General features: G+C 54.2%; 1 protein-coding gene across 19 annotated transcripts in view; it reads left to right on the top strand.

The window, feature by feature from the left end:
* Positions 1 to 3,951: 3,951 nt before the first annotated feature.
* The window catches only part of DOCK6 (dedicator of cytokinesis 6), a 46,048-nt gene continuing 34,081 nt past the window's right edge, over positions 3,952 to 15,918 (top strand). For 5 of the 19 annotated variants that reach the window (XR_004349201.1, XR_004349203.1, XR_004349202.1 and 2 more), the window contains exons 1-4: positions 3,952 to 4,069; positions 14,704 to 14,791; positions 15,405 to 15,580; positions 15,819 to 15,887. Coding sequence is in view for 13 of the 19 variants with exons in the window: in XM_032626727.1 (XP_032482618.1) it covers positions 4,011 to 4,069; positions 14,704 to 14,791; positions 15,405 to 15,580; positions 15,819 to 15,887 (392 nt within the window). In the remaining 6 variants the exon portion in view is untranslated. Of the gene's footprint in view, positions 4,070 to 7,435; positions 7,582 to 14,703; positions 14,792 to 15,404; positions 15,581 to 15,818; positions 15,888 to 15,918 lie in introns of those variants that run through there. The other 14 variants (XM_032626717.1, XM_032626718.1, XM_032626720.1 and 11 more) reach the window with 8 other exon arrangements.

Genomic DNA, 15,918 nt, shown 5'->3' with positions numbered 1-15,918 from the left:
ATCCACAGGAGTGCAGAGAGAAGCTGTGGAGAGAAGATACCCACAGCTCAGCCCGAAAGGCTGAGGTCAGGTCAGCCCATCCCTGAACTAGTAACTATTTCCTCTGTGGCCTTAAAGAATACAGGCTGAGACCTTGCTTTGTGGCTTGAACCCTTGGAGCAGGTTCTTGTCATGGACCCTTCCCTGCAACGTTGGAAGTTTTTCCTCATGGGTTTTTGGAGGAAGCACAGTGGCTTCTGTTGCTCTGAGGTCTGGCCCTGCCCCCCTGGACACGACCCCCTCTCCTGTCTGCATCGCTCCAGGTGGCCTGGTAATCCCAGGTCCTCTGAGATTCTCTTCTTTACCCATGGCACCTCTGTACCCTGGGGTGGCTTTGTCTTAACTGGACCTCTTTTTTTTTTTTTTTATTAATTTATTTTTTGTCTGTGTTGGGTCTTCATTTCTGTGTGAGGGCTTTCTCTAGTTGCGGCAAGCGGGGGCCACTCTTCATCACGGGCCTCTCACTGTTGCAGCCTCTCTTGTTGCGGGGCACAGGCTCCAGACGCTCAGGCTCAGTAGTTGTGGCTCATGGGCCTAGTTGCTCCGTGGCATGTGGGATCTTCCCACACCAGGGCTCGAACCCATGTCCCCTGCATCGGCAGGCAGATTCTCAACCACTGCGCCACCAGGGAAGCCCTGGACCTCTTTTTAACTTAACGACTTCTTTAAAGACCCTATCTCTGATTGACACATACACACTACTATATATAAAATAGATAATTAATAAGAACCTTCTGTATAGCACAGGGAACTCTACTCAATACTCTGTAATGACCTACATGGAAATAGAATCTAAAAAAGAGTGGATGTATGTATATGTGTAACTGATTCAGCTTGCTGTACAGCACAAAACTAACACAACATTGTAAATCAACTATATTCCAATAAAAATTAATTTTAAAAAACAAACAAACACCCTGTCTCCAAATACAGTCCCATTCTGAGGTCCTGGGAAGTAGGGCTTCAACATATGAATTTTGGAGGGAATTCCCTGGTGGTCCAGTGGTTAGGACTCTGTACTTTCACTGCTGAGGCTGCCAGTTCAATCCCTGGTTGGGGAGCTAAGATCCCGCCAGTCATGCTGAGCAGCCAAAAGAAAAAAGAGAAAAAAAGGATGAATCTCAAAGGAAAAAAAAAAAAAAGTCTCTATACTCAGTCACATAAACGCCACCCGGTTTCCTGAATGTCTCTCCTCTGGGCCTCTGTTCATGCTGTTCCCATGGCCTGGAAGGCCCTTCACCTGCCAGACTCCAGCACAGCCTGTTAAGTCTCAGCTCAGATGCCCCCTCCTCTGAGAAGCCCTCTGGCTGGGTCAAACATTGCATCAGGGCCCCCTCAGTGCCTCAGTGCCTGGCATTCCCCCCACGACAGCTCTGATTACTGGGTCATCATTATCCGCTGTCCTGCCAGTGAGCTCCAAAACTCCGAAACAATCCCTCAGATTCCCTCATGCTGGCCTTTTGTAGTCAGCCCCAGGCAAAATACTGACCTGCTCTCTCATGCTAGAGATCTGTTCTCTGAGAATGCTATATATTTGGAATCGTACGGCATGCAGCCTTTTGAGCCTGGCCTCTTTCACTGCAACATAAAACATTTGGGCGTAAAGCTTTGCTGCCTGTATCAGTAGTTTGTTCCTTTTTGTTGCTGAAGAATATTCCATTGTACGAATGGACCCAAGTTTGTTTTATATTCACCCATCATTGAAGGACAATTGAGTGTTTCCAGCTATTGGTGATTATGAATAAAACTATTGTAAATAATGACGCACAGGTTTTTATGTGAACATAAATTTTCATTTCTAAATTCACAGCAGTGGGATTGCTGGGCCGTACAGTGATTGCATGTTTAGTGCTTTAAGAACCACCAAACTGTTTTCCAGAGTGGCTCACCATTTTGCATTCCCACTATTCCCAGCCAGGGTTCTTGGCCTCCTTAATCGATAGAAATTGATAAGAGGCCAGACAAGAAATTCAGGCAAGGCTTTATTGGGGCCCCTGTTGTAGCAGGAGGGAGCAAAAACAAGTAACAGGTTCCCTGGAGGGGTGGCTTAGGCGGTCTGTCCACCCCCATGGTGGTGCTGTGTGGGTTTTTGGCCTTTTTGTATCTTGTCCATAATTTGCCCCAACTGCCCATGCATGCAGTTATTTTTAGTCCCTTATCGTTTCTTTGTATTTTGTTGCTGGAGGAGGCGTTTGTCCAGGTGCAAGCACGGTAGCAAAGGGTCCCAGGTCCCGGCCTGTCTCACCACCAGCAGCATCTGAGAGGCCCAGTTTCTCTGCATCCTCATCTACACTTGGTATTGTCGGTATTTTTAGTTTAGCCATTCTAATAAGCGTGAAACGAGTCTTTTAAGGCTGGCATCATAGCCAAGGTGCAGGACTTGAACCCGAGCATCGGAGCCCGTAACCACTGCAAGGTGCCGTGGTAAAGATACAGGAAGTTGCTGGCCTGAGAAAACTTGTTCCACCTAGAAGATAGAGTTTTGTGGAAGTCATTGCCGCCTGCTCCAAAAAGTTGTGCTAAGGAGGAAATGCCACAGGATGGAGGGCAGGGCTTTCATGCAAGAGGTGGCTCTGGGTTCAAGTCCTAACTCCACCACTTCTCAGCTGGGTCGCCAGAGTCTTTCTGAGCCTAGTTGTCTCATCTGGTGAATGTGCCTCAGAGGTTCCATCTCACAGAGCCAAGGTGTCCCCCGGAGCCCTGGTCGGTCGGTGAGAAAGTTCTTGCAACGTGTGCCCCAGTTCCTTACAGCCAACTCACACTTGTGCTTCAATGGTGGGACAGGTGACACAGGGAACTCGAGAGGAGAAAAGGTCACTGTAGGGGCCAGTCCGGACAGGAGAATCAGATCTTCCTGAAACAAACCAGAGGGTGCCCCTGTCTTGCTATGCACCCCTCCAGGGCTCCCCACTGCCCGCTGGGCTATGCCCAGGCCCCCACTGGGAGGTCCTGCCGGACCTGATCCCACAAACTCACCACCCTTGAGTCTCATCCTCTCCTCCCTGCGCTCCACACGGGTGACTTCTACTTCTCCTCTCCATCTTTGCCTTGCTGGTCCGTCTGCCTAGAACTCCCTGCCTCCCCAACTCAGCCTGAACTTCAGGTCTCAGCACTGACATTACCTCCTTCCCATGCCTGGCATACAGCAGGCGCTCAATAAATGTTGCTGGCGTGAATGAATGAGGTGGGGAAAGGAAGGGGGAGCAGTCTTATGGGGCAGATGAGGGAGTCTGTAGGCCACAGGGAGGAGCTTGGCTCCTTCCTGCAGCAATGGGGAGCCACAGCAGGCTTTAGGCAGGGAAAGGCGTGTTGTAGGGGGACCTTTTTGTGCTGTGGGCCCTCATCAGTGGAAGTTTGTAAGTGCCTAAAATAAAACACCTCAGATGGTAAAGGAAACCCATTACAAACCCATTACATGCGATACAGTTATCAAAATATGCTTTAATTGTGATGGAATTTGTACATCTTTCCTCACACTTAAATACCGAGGCCCGGTAGCAGCGCTAATGACTGTTAATGTTAGAAGCAGGGGCAGGCGTGAGTGATGCAAGTTTTTCCCCTCCAAATTCATGGACCCCCCCCCGACTTCTATTTGTGGACCCCTTGGGTATCTGGGACCCCTGGAGAAAAAATCCCAGACGTTGGAATGTGACAAGAGCACTGGAAATGAGCAAACTGGACAGAAGTGTCACCAGGAGGGATAAGAAGTGATTACCAGGGACGTGGATTAGCATCCACACAGAGAAGCGTCTGGAGGCTTGGCCATCTGTTCAAAGAAAAACAGGAAGCCTGTGGCCTGCCCCTCTGGCCTCTCTGGGCCCAGCCTTTGTCTTTGTGACTTAAACTCCCAAAGGCAGTCCTGGACACCCTGAGCTGGCTCCCAGCTTCCTCCCCCGGCTCCGGAAGCGGCAGGAAAAACAATAGGACAAAGGCAGCATCTCCCGGGTTCTGTGCTCTCCTGACAACATCTCATGGGCACCGAACATGGGCCCACAGGGTCGGCTCTGAAGGTAACATCCCCATTTCACAGGTGAGGAAACTGAGGTCCAGAGAGCCCCACCCCCACCCCATCCAGGCACTTAGCCTGGCTGTGGCCAAGCCAGCATTGGAATCCAGGTCTTTTTGGACTCCAAGCCCTGCCTGTGATCATTCCTACTCTGAACTCACCACCTGGACCTGTGCAGTCCCTCCTCCTAGGTCCGCAAGCTGCTGCCATCAGACCCCACAGGCTGTTCTCCCACACCAGCCAGAGGAGGCCAAAGTCCCCACCAAGCTCAGCCTCTGTTTGAGCAGCTGCTGGGGTCACCCCAGCCCCGCCTGGCTGAGTCAGGCCTGGTCGTATCCTGGAGAGGAACTGCCTTGTTAATCAAGTCTGGCGGGCACCAGGGTGGGCAGGTAGCTGGAGCAGGACCTTTATTTGGAGGGTTCCTTGAAGAAGTTTTTCCACTAAGACAGGGCTCATAGCCCCCACTGGATCCTGTGTGGAATCAGCTCCCACAAGGGCCTGGAGCTTAGTGCTGACCACACCCCTCACTGAGCAGATGAGGAAACAGAGACTCAGAGAGGTTGAGAGATTTACCCTGGGTCACACAGCCTGGTCTGGATTGGGATCCAAGTGGTATTTATTTTATTATTTTATTTTTTATTTTTGGCCATTCCTGAGTGTCACTTGGGATCTTAATTCCCCGGCCAGGGATCGAACCAGTGCCCCCTGCATTGGAAGCGCAGAGTCTTAACCACTAGACCGCCAGGGAAGTCTCCCAACTAGTATTTATTTATTTATTTATTTATTTAAAAATATTTATTTATTTATTTATTTGGCTGCATTGGGTCTTAGTTAAGGCACACAGGATCATTGTTGTGGCATGTGGGATCTTTCATTGCAGCGTGCGGGCTTCTCTCTAGCTGTGGCGGGTGGGCTCCAGAGCACGTGGGCTCAGTAGTAGCAGCGTGTGGGCCCTCTAGTTGTGGCCCACAGGCTTAGTTGCCCTGAAGCATGTGGGATCTTAGTTCCCCGACCAGGGATTGAACTCACGTCCCCTGCATTGGAAGGCAGATTCTTAAACAGTGGACCACCAGGGAAGTCCCCAAGCTGGTATTTAGAGACAACCACTTTGGAGTCAGGCTCCCTGGGCCACAGATCTGGAATGACAGATCTGACACTGATTCGTTGGGTAAAATGGCACAAGTCACTCTGCATCCCTGAGCCTCAGTTTCCTCATCTGTACAAGGGGTATGGTGATGGCACCCACACGTGGGAAGGAGAACAGCATGTACAAAGGCCCTGAGGTGGAGTTGCGCCCTAGCCTTTAGAGCCACATGGAAGAGGTGGGCAGCTGGAGTGGAGTGATTAAGGAAGACAATGGGAGGAGGGGATGGCAGGGAGGTGACAAGGTCAGATCATGCAGGGCCTTGTGGGCCACAGTGAGGACTTTGGCTTTTACTCTGAATGAGGTGGGAGCCATGAAGGATTCTAAGCAGAGGAGGGAGCTGATCTGCTTCGGGTGTTCCCAGGCTCCTTCTGACCATCGAGGGGAAAACAAACTGTGAGGGGTAAGGGCGGGAGCTGGGAGACCAGGTGTGATGGGGGCCGGACTGGAAATAGGCAAAGAGGAGTGGAGAAACCCGCCAGTCTTTGTTCATCTTCACGTTTCCTGCCCAGCAGCTACCAGCAGCCGGAAAGGCGAGGCAAGGACTTTAGCCTGGGAGGCTGCAGGTTGCAGCAAGGGTGACCCGGGGTGGGGCACACCAGGGCGTGATGAGCAGGGTTACACCTGGCATCTCCCGGGCCAAAGTGGCTGGACCACTCGGGAAGGTGCGTGGGCTGCTGACACACGTGTGCACATGTCCATGCCAGGCTGGGAGCCACCCTCCTGTGCCCTCAGGAGCCTGGGGCCCCACAGTCCAGGCCTCCCTCCTGTGGGCTCAGGATCTGACACTGATCTACTGGGCACCTGGGGCACGTCACTCTGCTTCTCTGGGCCTCAGTTTTCTTTCTTTTTTTTTTTTAAAGATCTTTTTTGGTGTGGACCATTTTTAAAGTCTTTATTGAATTTATTACAATATATATTTTTAAAATTTTACTTATTTATTTTTATTGTTTGCCGTGTTGGGTCTTTGTTGCTGTGTACAGGCTTTCTCTAGTTGTGCTGAGTGGGGGCAACTCTTCATTGCGGTGCATGGGCTTCTCATTGCGGTGGCTTCTCTTGTTGCGGAGCACGGGCTCTAGGAGCACAGGCTTCAGTAGTTGTGGCACGCGGGCTCAGGAGTTGTGGCTCACGGGCTCTAGAGCGCAGCCTCAATAGTTGTGGCCCACTGTCTTAGTTAGTCCGCGGTGTGTGGGAGTTTCCCGGACCAGGGCCCCGCCGTGTCTGGCAGGTGGATTCTTAACGACTGCACCACGAGGGAGGTCCAAATTTGTTACAATATTGCTTCTGTTTTATGTTTTGGTTTTTTGGCTGAGGCATGTGGGATCTTAGCTCCCCGACCAGGGATCGAACCCTCACCCCCTGCATTGGAAGGCGAAGTTGTAACCACTGGACCACCAGGGAAGTCCTGGGCCTCTGTTTCCTCATCTGTAAAAGGGGGGAATAATGACAGCACCCATACACAGGAATGGGAACAGCACATGCAAAGGCCCTGAGGTAGAGCTGAGCCCTAGCATTCTTCAGCCCCAAGTTCCTAGGACCTTTTCTAACCAGGGCTAGAAGGGCCATCAGGAGGAGGCACCTGGGCATGCAAAGCCTGGGAGGTGAGCGAGAAATTGGCATATGCAGATGCTGAGTGGGGGCTGGAGAATCCACTAAGACTGCTACCTTGGGGCTGGTAGAGGAACCTTTGGGGAGAGATTTTAGACCACTTACTGGCCAAGACATCCGCACATCCTCCCTGCACTGGAGGCGGCTGGGCCTGTCCAGCCTCCCAGACTGGCTCACTCAGGTCCCACCACCAGGTCCTGTGTCACATCTCCTAGCGCCTTGGAGCCCAACTGGATTCCTCTGCCCTCACCCCAGACTGGGGCACATCCCATGGAGACCCCTAGGTAAGCGCCTGAACATCCCTGTGCCTCAGTTTACTCATCTGTAAAATGGCGGAAAGGATAGGTCCTCCCACATATCAGAACTACAGGGCCGTGCTTAATAAACGCTCGAGATTATAATTATTATGGTGATTATAGTGATTGCTAGCCAAAGGGCAGAAAGAGCAGCCCCCGGGAGGAAGTCCGAGGCCCCCAGCCTCAGTCCCGTATCCTCTCCTCCCCTGCCCGCCTCAGTTTCCCCAGGCCAGCCTCGAGAGCGCAAAGGCTGCCGGGGGGACCCGCGCCCCCTCCGGCCGGCAGGGGCAGCACGGAGCGGCCCGGGACACCCGGAAGGGCCCCGCCCCCGGCCCCGCCCAGCCCGGGCTGCCCAGAACCGGGAGGCGGCGGTGGCGGCGGCCACGGCGGGGACGGTGCGCGCGGCTGCAGCGGCGGGGCCGGCGGCTGGACGCGCGGAGCGCCATGGCGGTAGCCGAGCGCCGCGCCTTCGCGCACAAGATCAACAGGTAGTGCGGCCGCCGGGCCCCCTCCCGGGCCGCCCCCACGTGTCCGAGCCCCGCCCAGGGGCGGCCCGGCCCTCCCTCTTCTGGGCGCCCCCCATTCAAGCTCCTTCCGCCTTGGCCAGCTCCGGCCCGCTTCCTCCGGCCGGGGGCGCAGGCGTGGGGAGGTGGGGAGGGCGGGGGCGTTCCGGGCTGGGGGTCGCGGAGGGGCTGCGGGCGCGGTGGTGGCTGAGGTCTTCCCTTGGAACCGGTGGGACGCGTGGGGGCGTGCCCGGGGGCCTTCCTGGAGGAGGCGGCGCGGGGAAAGCGCTGCCCGGCGCCCTCCGCGCCTCCTACCCATCTCCTGGCCCCTCCCCCGGCCCCCTAGCTCCTCAAGCGTGGGAGTTGGGGGGCTTTTTCCGTCCCATCTTCTGGGCCTGGTGTGGGGCAGGGACGCATCAGGCGCCGAGATTTGGGAACAGGGATGGTGCTCCTGGCGGCCTTTGAACCCCCTCGGGAAGTTTCCCGTGATCTTCTCCCCGCGAGGGTCCCGTGCCCAGCTGTCTGGGGGGCAGGGGACAGCTGTGAATGTCCCCCCGCCCCCAGCCCTGCTTCAGGCTCTCCCAGCACCGGCTGGACGCTCTGGAGATGGATGGTGATTGAATGGAAGGAGTGGGGGCGGGGGACGGAACCAGCTGGTGGGCAGACGGGGGGAGGGGACAGGCGCCAGGCGCTGGGGGATCCATTTCCGTGGCCACTGGTGATTGTAAGAGATTGGCCAGGGAGGGGGATGTCAGACTCTGGGGCTGAAGAGCCTTTCACCCATTCGGGTCTTTGCCTCCAATAGTGGGTTCAGAATCTGCTGGGGTGGGGGGTGTTTCTCTCGCAGCGGGGCAGGGGTGGGGTGGGGTGGGGCGGGAGGCGGGCAGGGACCTCCCCTGATCACCCCCAGGTGAAAGAGTCAGCCCTGCCCTGACGGAGACACAAGAAAAGATCCCACCCCTGGGGGCAGATACAGTGGGGGAGGCAGAGGAGAAGCAGGATAAAGTAGATTATATGTTAGTGGTAAGTGGTATCAGGACATACAAGGCAGAGAAGGGAGATGGGGAATGTAAGGACTATTTTAGATCTGGGAGGCGGGTCAGGAAGGCCTGGAGGAGAAGGTGGCATTTAAACAAAGATCTGATGGAGGTGAGGGAGGGGTCCGTGCCGGGACAAGGGGGAAGAGCAGTCCAAACACAGGGAAGGGCAAATGCAAAGGCCCAGGGGCAGGAGCAGATGTTCACAGAGCATCTGAAGAAGCCAGTCAGGCTGGAGCAGAGTGAGGAGGGGGGCAGGTTGTACAGGGCTTGTGGGTTGTGGGGGAGGAGTTTAACTTTTACCCTGAGTGAGGTGGGGGCCATGAAGAGTTCGGAACAGAGGAGGGACATTGTGACCTGGTGTCTGGGGCATAGTGGTTGGGCAATTTTTATGTTCTGTTATCTCTGTGTCTCTGAATCGTTCCTCTCTCTTGGACCTTTGGTGTTTCTGAGCTTGGGGAGGTTATTGCTGTTTTTTTGCTTCTCAGTCCCTATGTCCTTGGGTCCTGGCGTCCACTCAAGTGAGAAAGAGAGGCCCTGGGTTTCATCCTGGGGAATGGATACTCTATAGAGTTCAGGGTAAGAAAAGCAGAGAAAGATCCTGGGGCCCCAGTGAACCACAAGCAAATGGCTCAAGTCTTCCAGCCACCCCCTGACAAGGTCTCCTCAGCAGACTGGTGGGCACCCAGGTATCTACATGCTCAGACCTAGGCCTGTATTCATCTGCTTGTTCATTCAACTATTCATTCCACAAACGCCATATTAATCTGAATATTAGGCAGTCCCCCAGTTTCCTAATGAACAGGTCCATTTAAAACAAAGATTTGGGGGGACAACTTAAAAATACAAACTCGGGAATTCCCTGGTGGTCCAGTGGTTAGGACTCGGCGCTTTCACTGCAGGGGCCCGGGTTCGATCCCTGGTCAGGGAACTGAGATCCTGCAAGCCGCGAGGCATGGCCAGAAGGAACAACAACAGACAAACTCTTATGAATGTACACAACACGCACAAATAGTATTGTATACAGCATAATGTTCTTTTTTTTTTTTTTGACTTATACTCTTTAAAATAAAGTCCAATCTGGAATGGTGATAAGGACCAGCACTTTTTTTTTTTTTTTTTTGGCTGTGTGGCTTGGCTTGGCTTGCGGGATCTTAGTTCCCCGACCAGGGATCAAACCCATGACCCCTGCAGTGGAAGCCTGGAGTCCTAACCACTGGACCGCCACGGAATTCCCATGACCAGCACTTCTAATGTGCTTATCGCATGCTGGTCCCCATCTGAGATGTCACTAATTGTCACCAGAGCCCGTTGACATCAGTATAACTATTGAAATGAAAACCCAAAGTGGTTAGGTCACTCTCAAGGGTCTCTTGGGGGGAAGTAGCCCAAGAGTGTGTGGCTCCAGAGTCGAGAACAGTCTTGGAAACCGTGCCTCTTCCTGCCCTCTCCTATCCGCAAGGATGTCCATTCATTCTTCCCAGCCTTCTGAGAGCAGTGTCATTATTTTGCCCCTCAGTTGTCTGATGTGGGGCAGTTTGCCGTTCTCATTTAAAGAAATGCTTTGTTGGAGGAGTGGGAGCACAACAAGACATACATTGACGAAATTCCAAAAGTACCTGTGGGATTTCCAGGAAATATCTTCCTCCCACTCCTGTCCCCAAATGTATTTGCAGACGTGAGCTTAGGCGTAGGTGATTATTTTTTACCTTTAAAAAAATTGTAACAGATGACATGTATACAGAAAAACGCTAAGTTTAAGTAAGGAGTAATCATGAAACAAGTGCCAGGGGAAAAGTCACTTGGATCAAGACGGGCTGTCTTGGGAATTCCCTGGCTGTCCAGTGGTTAGGACTCCGTGCTTCCACTGCATGGGGCACAGGTTCAATCCCTGGTTGAGGAACTAAGATCCTGCATGCTGTGTGATGCCGCCAAAAAAAAAAAAAAAAGACAGGGGCCATCTCTACCTTCCCAAGCCTCCCCACTCCAGCAGGCCCCCCTCAAGGTCATCTGCACTTGATTCTGCCCCTCAGGGAACGGCCATGCTGGTGGCAGCTACTGTTTCTTCCTCACTTACATTATGGTTTCTCCATCCAAGTTGCCTTCCTATCTGCAGTGGGTTGGCTTTGTCTGTTTAGAACATCTCATAAACGGAACCACATGGGATGTCAAGTCCTATGTGGCAGTGTAATGTCGGCAGCATCTGTGCCGCCGCCTGTAGTCCGGCTCATCCTTTTTCATTGCTGCGTACTATTCCCCCTGCTTCTTGTGCGTTCTCCATCTTTGGTCAAGGAACTTGTGAGTTGTTTCCCTTTGAGGCTGTCATGATCAGAGCTGCCATAAACATTCGGCCATGTATTTCCTCCTGAGTATCTACGCCTCAGCGTGGAATTGCTGGATTGGCATATTTTCAACTCTGCCTGTACATTTACAGATGGTTTTCCAGAGGGGTTCCCCCAGCAGTAGATGAGGGTTCCCATGGCTCCGCATCCTTGCTGGCACTCATATTATTTGCCTTTAAATTTTTCTGTCAGTCCAGGAGGGGTAGGGTGGGATATGAGGAGGAATCTCTTCATGGTTTTATATTTACTCATTTTCTTCCCTCGCTCTTTACAGAAGTGGGAACACAGCATCAAGGCTTAAGCCATTCTTCTTTCTGGTTTTGTCATCCTCCTCCCCTGTGAGGGTAGTCCTCTGTTAATCTGGCCAGCCCTTGGGGGAGGTACACAGTCTCACATGAATTCCCAGTGATGCCACTGCTTCATGTTTCCCCTCTGAGCATGTCTTTAGTATCACATAGGGTTGTGGAGTTTTCACCTTAGAAGGATTTATCTCACCAATAGCTAAAACCCACCACCTGATCTTTGCAGTTTCCCTCATTGAATGCTGAGATCCCTTCCTGAGAAAACCCACTAAATTCAGCTCAGCTGAGCATTTTAGAACATCTGAAGCAGATCTGATGTGGGAGTGAGAAAGAGAGAGGGGTTGACGATGACTCCCAGGTGCGGGTCCCAAGCATCCGAGAGTGGGGCTGCCCTTAGTGAGACAGAGAGGATGATGGGAGGGCAGGTTACTGTCATGGGGCAGATTTGAGGATCTGTTGGTGTTTAGATGGTGTTGAAGCCTCGAGACTGGATGGGACTGCTCTTCGGAGTGGGGAGCGGGTGAGTGTGGACAGGGAAGGGGCAGGTTCTGGAGCCCCTGTTCTTGGCCCTGCTCCCCATCATGGAATGCCTAGCGCTAAAGGACTTTGACCTCCAGCTGACCAGGGTTCAATTCTGGGCACTGCTGCGTTCTGCTGTGTGACCCTGGGTGCCTCACGACCCCTCTCTGAGCCTCACTCACCTTTGGTATACAAAGCAGGGTCAGAAATTCCAGTTTCCCAGGATGCTCTGTGAGGCAACGTGGTGACAGCTAGCTTTAATTGAGCACTTACTATGTGCCAGGCCCTACACTCAGAACAGCTCAATAAGTCGTGGGTACTGTCCCGAGCCCAGAGGTCCAGAGAAAAGATGTCATTCACCCCTGCTCGCCCAGCTCCAAGTGCAGAGCTCTGTGACTCAGTAAACTGGCTCCCGTGGCCACACCGTTGTGGACCCAGCCTTCTCCCACTCTGGGGGCCTCACTCTAAGGCCCGTGGCAAAATGAAGCTGGAGGCTCAGCCCTCCCCACCCCCGTCCCTGCTCTGGGGCAGCAGCTGCAGAACAGCTGGGACCAGGGCACAGACAGGTTCCCTGATACGGCATCTTTCGTAAATCACCCCCAATCCTCCTCTGTGTGCCCATGCTTCCAGAGGAAGTGGCCTGGACTTGGGGAATTTGAGGACAAATCCCTAATTTTTCCTCCCCCCAAGCATCACCTGGCTTGCAGGATCTTAGTTCCCCAACCAGGGACTGAAGCTGTGCCCTCAGCAGTGAAAGCACGTAGTCCTAACCACTGGACCGCCAGGGAATTCCACAAATCCCTAATATTTAACATTCTTTGAATTTCCTACAAGCTTCTCTTCCCTTCCCCGCTTCCCTACACCTCCCGTCCAATAGAAGCAAGACTCTGAGACAGTTGACAGAGAAAAGAAATAGAATCCAGGGACAGAGAAGGAATGAGGCTGGGGTCTCAAATTGGAGGCCCCACATTGGATCAGGGTCGCGGCCAAGTTTTGTTTGACCCACACGGATTTGAGTTCGGAGGCTCACAGGCAGGGCTGAAGCTCCTAATTATCCCCACTCCACACCTGTCTTTCCTGGGCCCACCTACACATCCGTTGCATTGGACGCTTGTAGGCCACATTTGCAATCCTCAACATAGCGCTTTATGGGGCACAACTTTTTATTTTATTTTTTTAAAATGTTTATTTATTTGGCTGCTCTGGATCTTAGTTGCAGCATGTGGGGTCTTTAGTTGCGGCATGTGGGATCTAGTTCCCTGACCAGGGATCGAACCCGGGCCCCCTGCATTGAGAGCACGGAGTCTTAGCCACCGCACCACCAGGGAAGTCCCAGGGGCACAACTTTTTATTAAGAAAATTTCCAAGCATAAGAGAAAAGAGGGAAGCAGGAGTGATTGAGGCCTGAACCCCTCAGCCATTGCCTTGCCTTCCTGATTTTAAGAGAAACTGAGGCCCAGAAAGGTTGTTCCACCTGTCCAAAGCCACACAGCTAAAAGATAAGGGGCTTCCCTCCAACTGACAGTAGATTTAGCAAGTTGGACCAAGAGGGAGATTGGAAGGGATTCACTCATTCCATCAAAAAAACATTTATTGGGCTTCCCTGGTGGCGCAGCGGTTGAGTCTGCCTGCCGATGCAGGGGACACGGGTTCGTGCCCTGGTCTGGGAAGATCCCACATGCCGCGGAGCGGCTGGGCCCATGAGCCATGGCCGCTGAGCCTGCGCATCCGGAGCCTGTGCTCCGCAACGGGAGAGGCCACAACAGTGAGAGGCCCACGTACCGGAAAAAAAAAAAAAAAATTTATTGATGGGAATTCCCTGGCAGTCCAGTGGTTAGGTCTTGGCGCTTTCAGTGCCGTAGGCTGGAGTGTGATCCCTGGTCGAGGAGCTAAAATTCCACAAGCCATGTGGCAGCCAAAAAAAAAAAAATTTATTGAGCATCTACTATGTGTGGGATCCAGTGCTGGGGACAACACAGCCCTAGTCCTGTTTTCACAGAGACCCCAGGGAGCAGGGATTTCCAGGCCCAGAGAACAGAGCCCAGCCTCAGAGCCTTTGCACTCGCTGTTCCCTCTGCCTGGCACACTCTTCCCCCAGATAACTGCATGGCTCCCTCTCCTTCCAAGCTCAGCTGAGGGAATTGAGAGCTTGGGGAATCCCTGCCCCTGTAGGGTTTGTTCGAAATTCCCGTGCTGGCCCCCTCCGCTGTGGGTCTTGCCCCTTCACCCTCATCCTCTGGGACTCTGAAGGTCAGCGTAGATGCAGGTGGCCCACGAAGGCCACGGCACCGACCTTGGTGGCTGGGTTGTGCTCTCTAAGAGTCATGCTGGCCTCTTACACACAGTCAGCCTCAGTCTCAGACTCCCTGAGAAGGTGGGTGTGTGGCATGCCCACTGAATGCCAGGCCCCCTGCTCAGCTTCACTGGTCTGTGAGAGCAGGGCAGCTACAGATGGATAAACTGAGGTTCAGAGGCAGAAGTGACTTGTCCGGCAAGGGTGGAACGGTTCTTACGTTCCTGATGAGAGGCAGAGGTCCTCCAGATGAGGAAGTAGAGGCCTCTCTCCAGACCTGGAAGCCAGTCCTGGTGGGTCAGGACTCAGAGCCCGGGGGCCAGGGGGAAGAAGGACGCACAGGAATCAGTGGCCCTCAGGCCCTGCCCAGCAGCAGCCCTCTATCTGTGCTTGCAGGAGGAAAGGGGACGATGTATGCGCCACAGCCTTGGGGCCCACACGCTGAGATCTGTGGCTCCTGAAGCCTGGGTTCTCTTGGCCCGGGGCCTGATTTTTTTTCTTTCCATAGCCTGGATTTTCCTCTCATGGAATGAATTTGTCGGCTCTGAAGCCCTGGTTCCCAGGGCCCCGCTGCCCAAGTTCTGCCCCCAACTACCCCCTTCCTGTCCCCACAGGACGGTGGCTGCCGAGGTGCGGAAGCAGGTGTCCCGGGAACGCAGTGGCTCTCCCCACTCTAGCAGGCGCTGCAGCAGCTCCCTGGGGGTGAGTGTTTGGGAGCCCCCCCCTGCTGCTGTGGGGAACCTGAGGCTGGGAGGGACCCAGCTGTGGCAGGGAAGGGGGTCCCTGTCCTGGCCCAGCACTGTCCCCATTCCTGTCCCCAGTGAGCGTGAGTGGGAGGGTGGTGGACCCCCCCATCTCTGCAGGGAGCAGCCCTGTGGGTGGTGGTGGGGGGGGAGAAGTTCAGCCTGCTGTGGCCCGCAACTCCTGCTGCCTGGACCACCCAGCTGGGGATGGTGGGGAGGGCGGTCTGGGGGATGGGAGGTGCTTCTGGCTGCAGTGGGGAGGGGTGGGGCTCTCTCACCCCAGGGCCTGAGGAGTTGTCTCTTTCTTTGCTGCAGTCCACAAACCTTTCCTTCCACCATGAGTTTCCTGCCCCTCCAGGCACAGGGTGTGATTTCCTGCCTGGAAAGAGGGTCAGGGCCTGCCAAGCCGGGGTGGGGGTGGAGTGGCTGAGGTCACTGTCCTCCAGGGCCCCTCCAGCTCCAACACTCTCCGTGGCTCCCACTGCCCTCTTGTTTGTTCAAGGCCAGCCCAAGTCCACACTCACCCTCCAGCCCCCCGGGGCATGGGTCACAGCCACTTTGCTCCAACTCAGGTCCCACTGACTGAAGTCATTGAGCCGCTGGACTTTGAGGATGTGCTCCTGAGCCGGCCGCCAGATGCAGAGCCTGGGCCACTCCGGGACCTGGTCGAGTTTCCAGCTGATGACCTGGAGCTGCTGCTGCAGCCCCGGGAATGCCGCACCACGGAGCCTGGGATCCCCGAGGATGGGTGGGTTCAGCCCCACACCCTCCCTGTCTGTAACTCCACTTACCTCTGTGCCCCCCATGAATACCCCCTTTCAACTCTTGGCTCCACTGTGTGACCTTGGGCAAGTCCCCTGCCCTCTCTGAGCCTCTACCTCTGTATCTCTGAAACAGACAGAAGGACAGGCCCCACCTCACAGGCCACTGGAAAGATTAACACTGGGCCCTGCCTCTGTTTATTACCCTGATTGTATTTTGTGCAGAAAGCTGGATGCCCAGGTGAGGGCTGCCGTGGAGATGTACACGGAGGACTGGATCATCGCCCACAGGAGGTGGGTCTGGCTCGGGGGCAGCTCAGGGTAG

This window comes from Phocoena sinus, chromosome 3 (genome assembly GCF_008692025.1).
Source record: "Phocoena sinus isolate mPhoSin1 chromosome 3, mPhoSin1.pri, whole genome shotgun sequence".
NCBI classification, from domain to species: Eukaryota; Metazoa; Chordata; class Mammalia; order Artiodactyla; family Phocoenidae; genus Phocoena; species Phocoena sinus.
The sequence above is the reverse complement of the archived record's forward strand: the minus strand, read 5'-3'. Positions and strand labels throughout refer to the sequence as shown.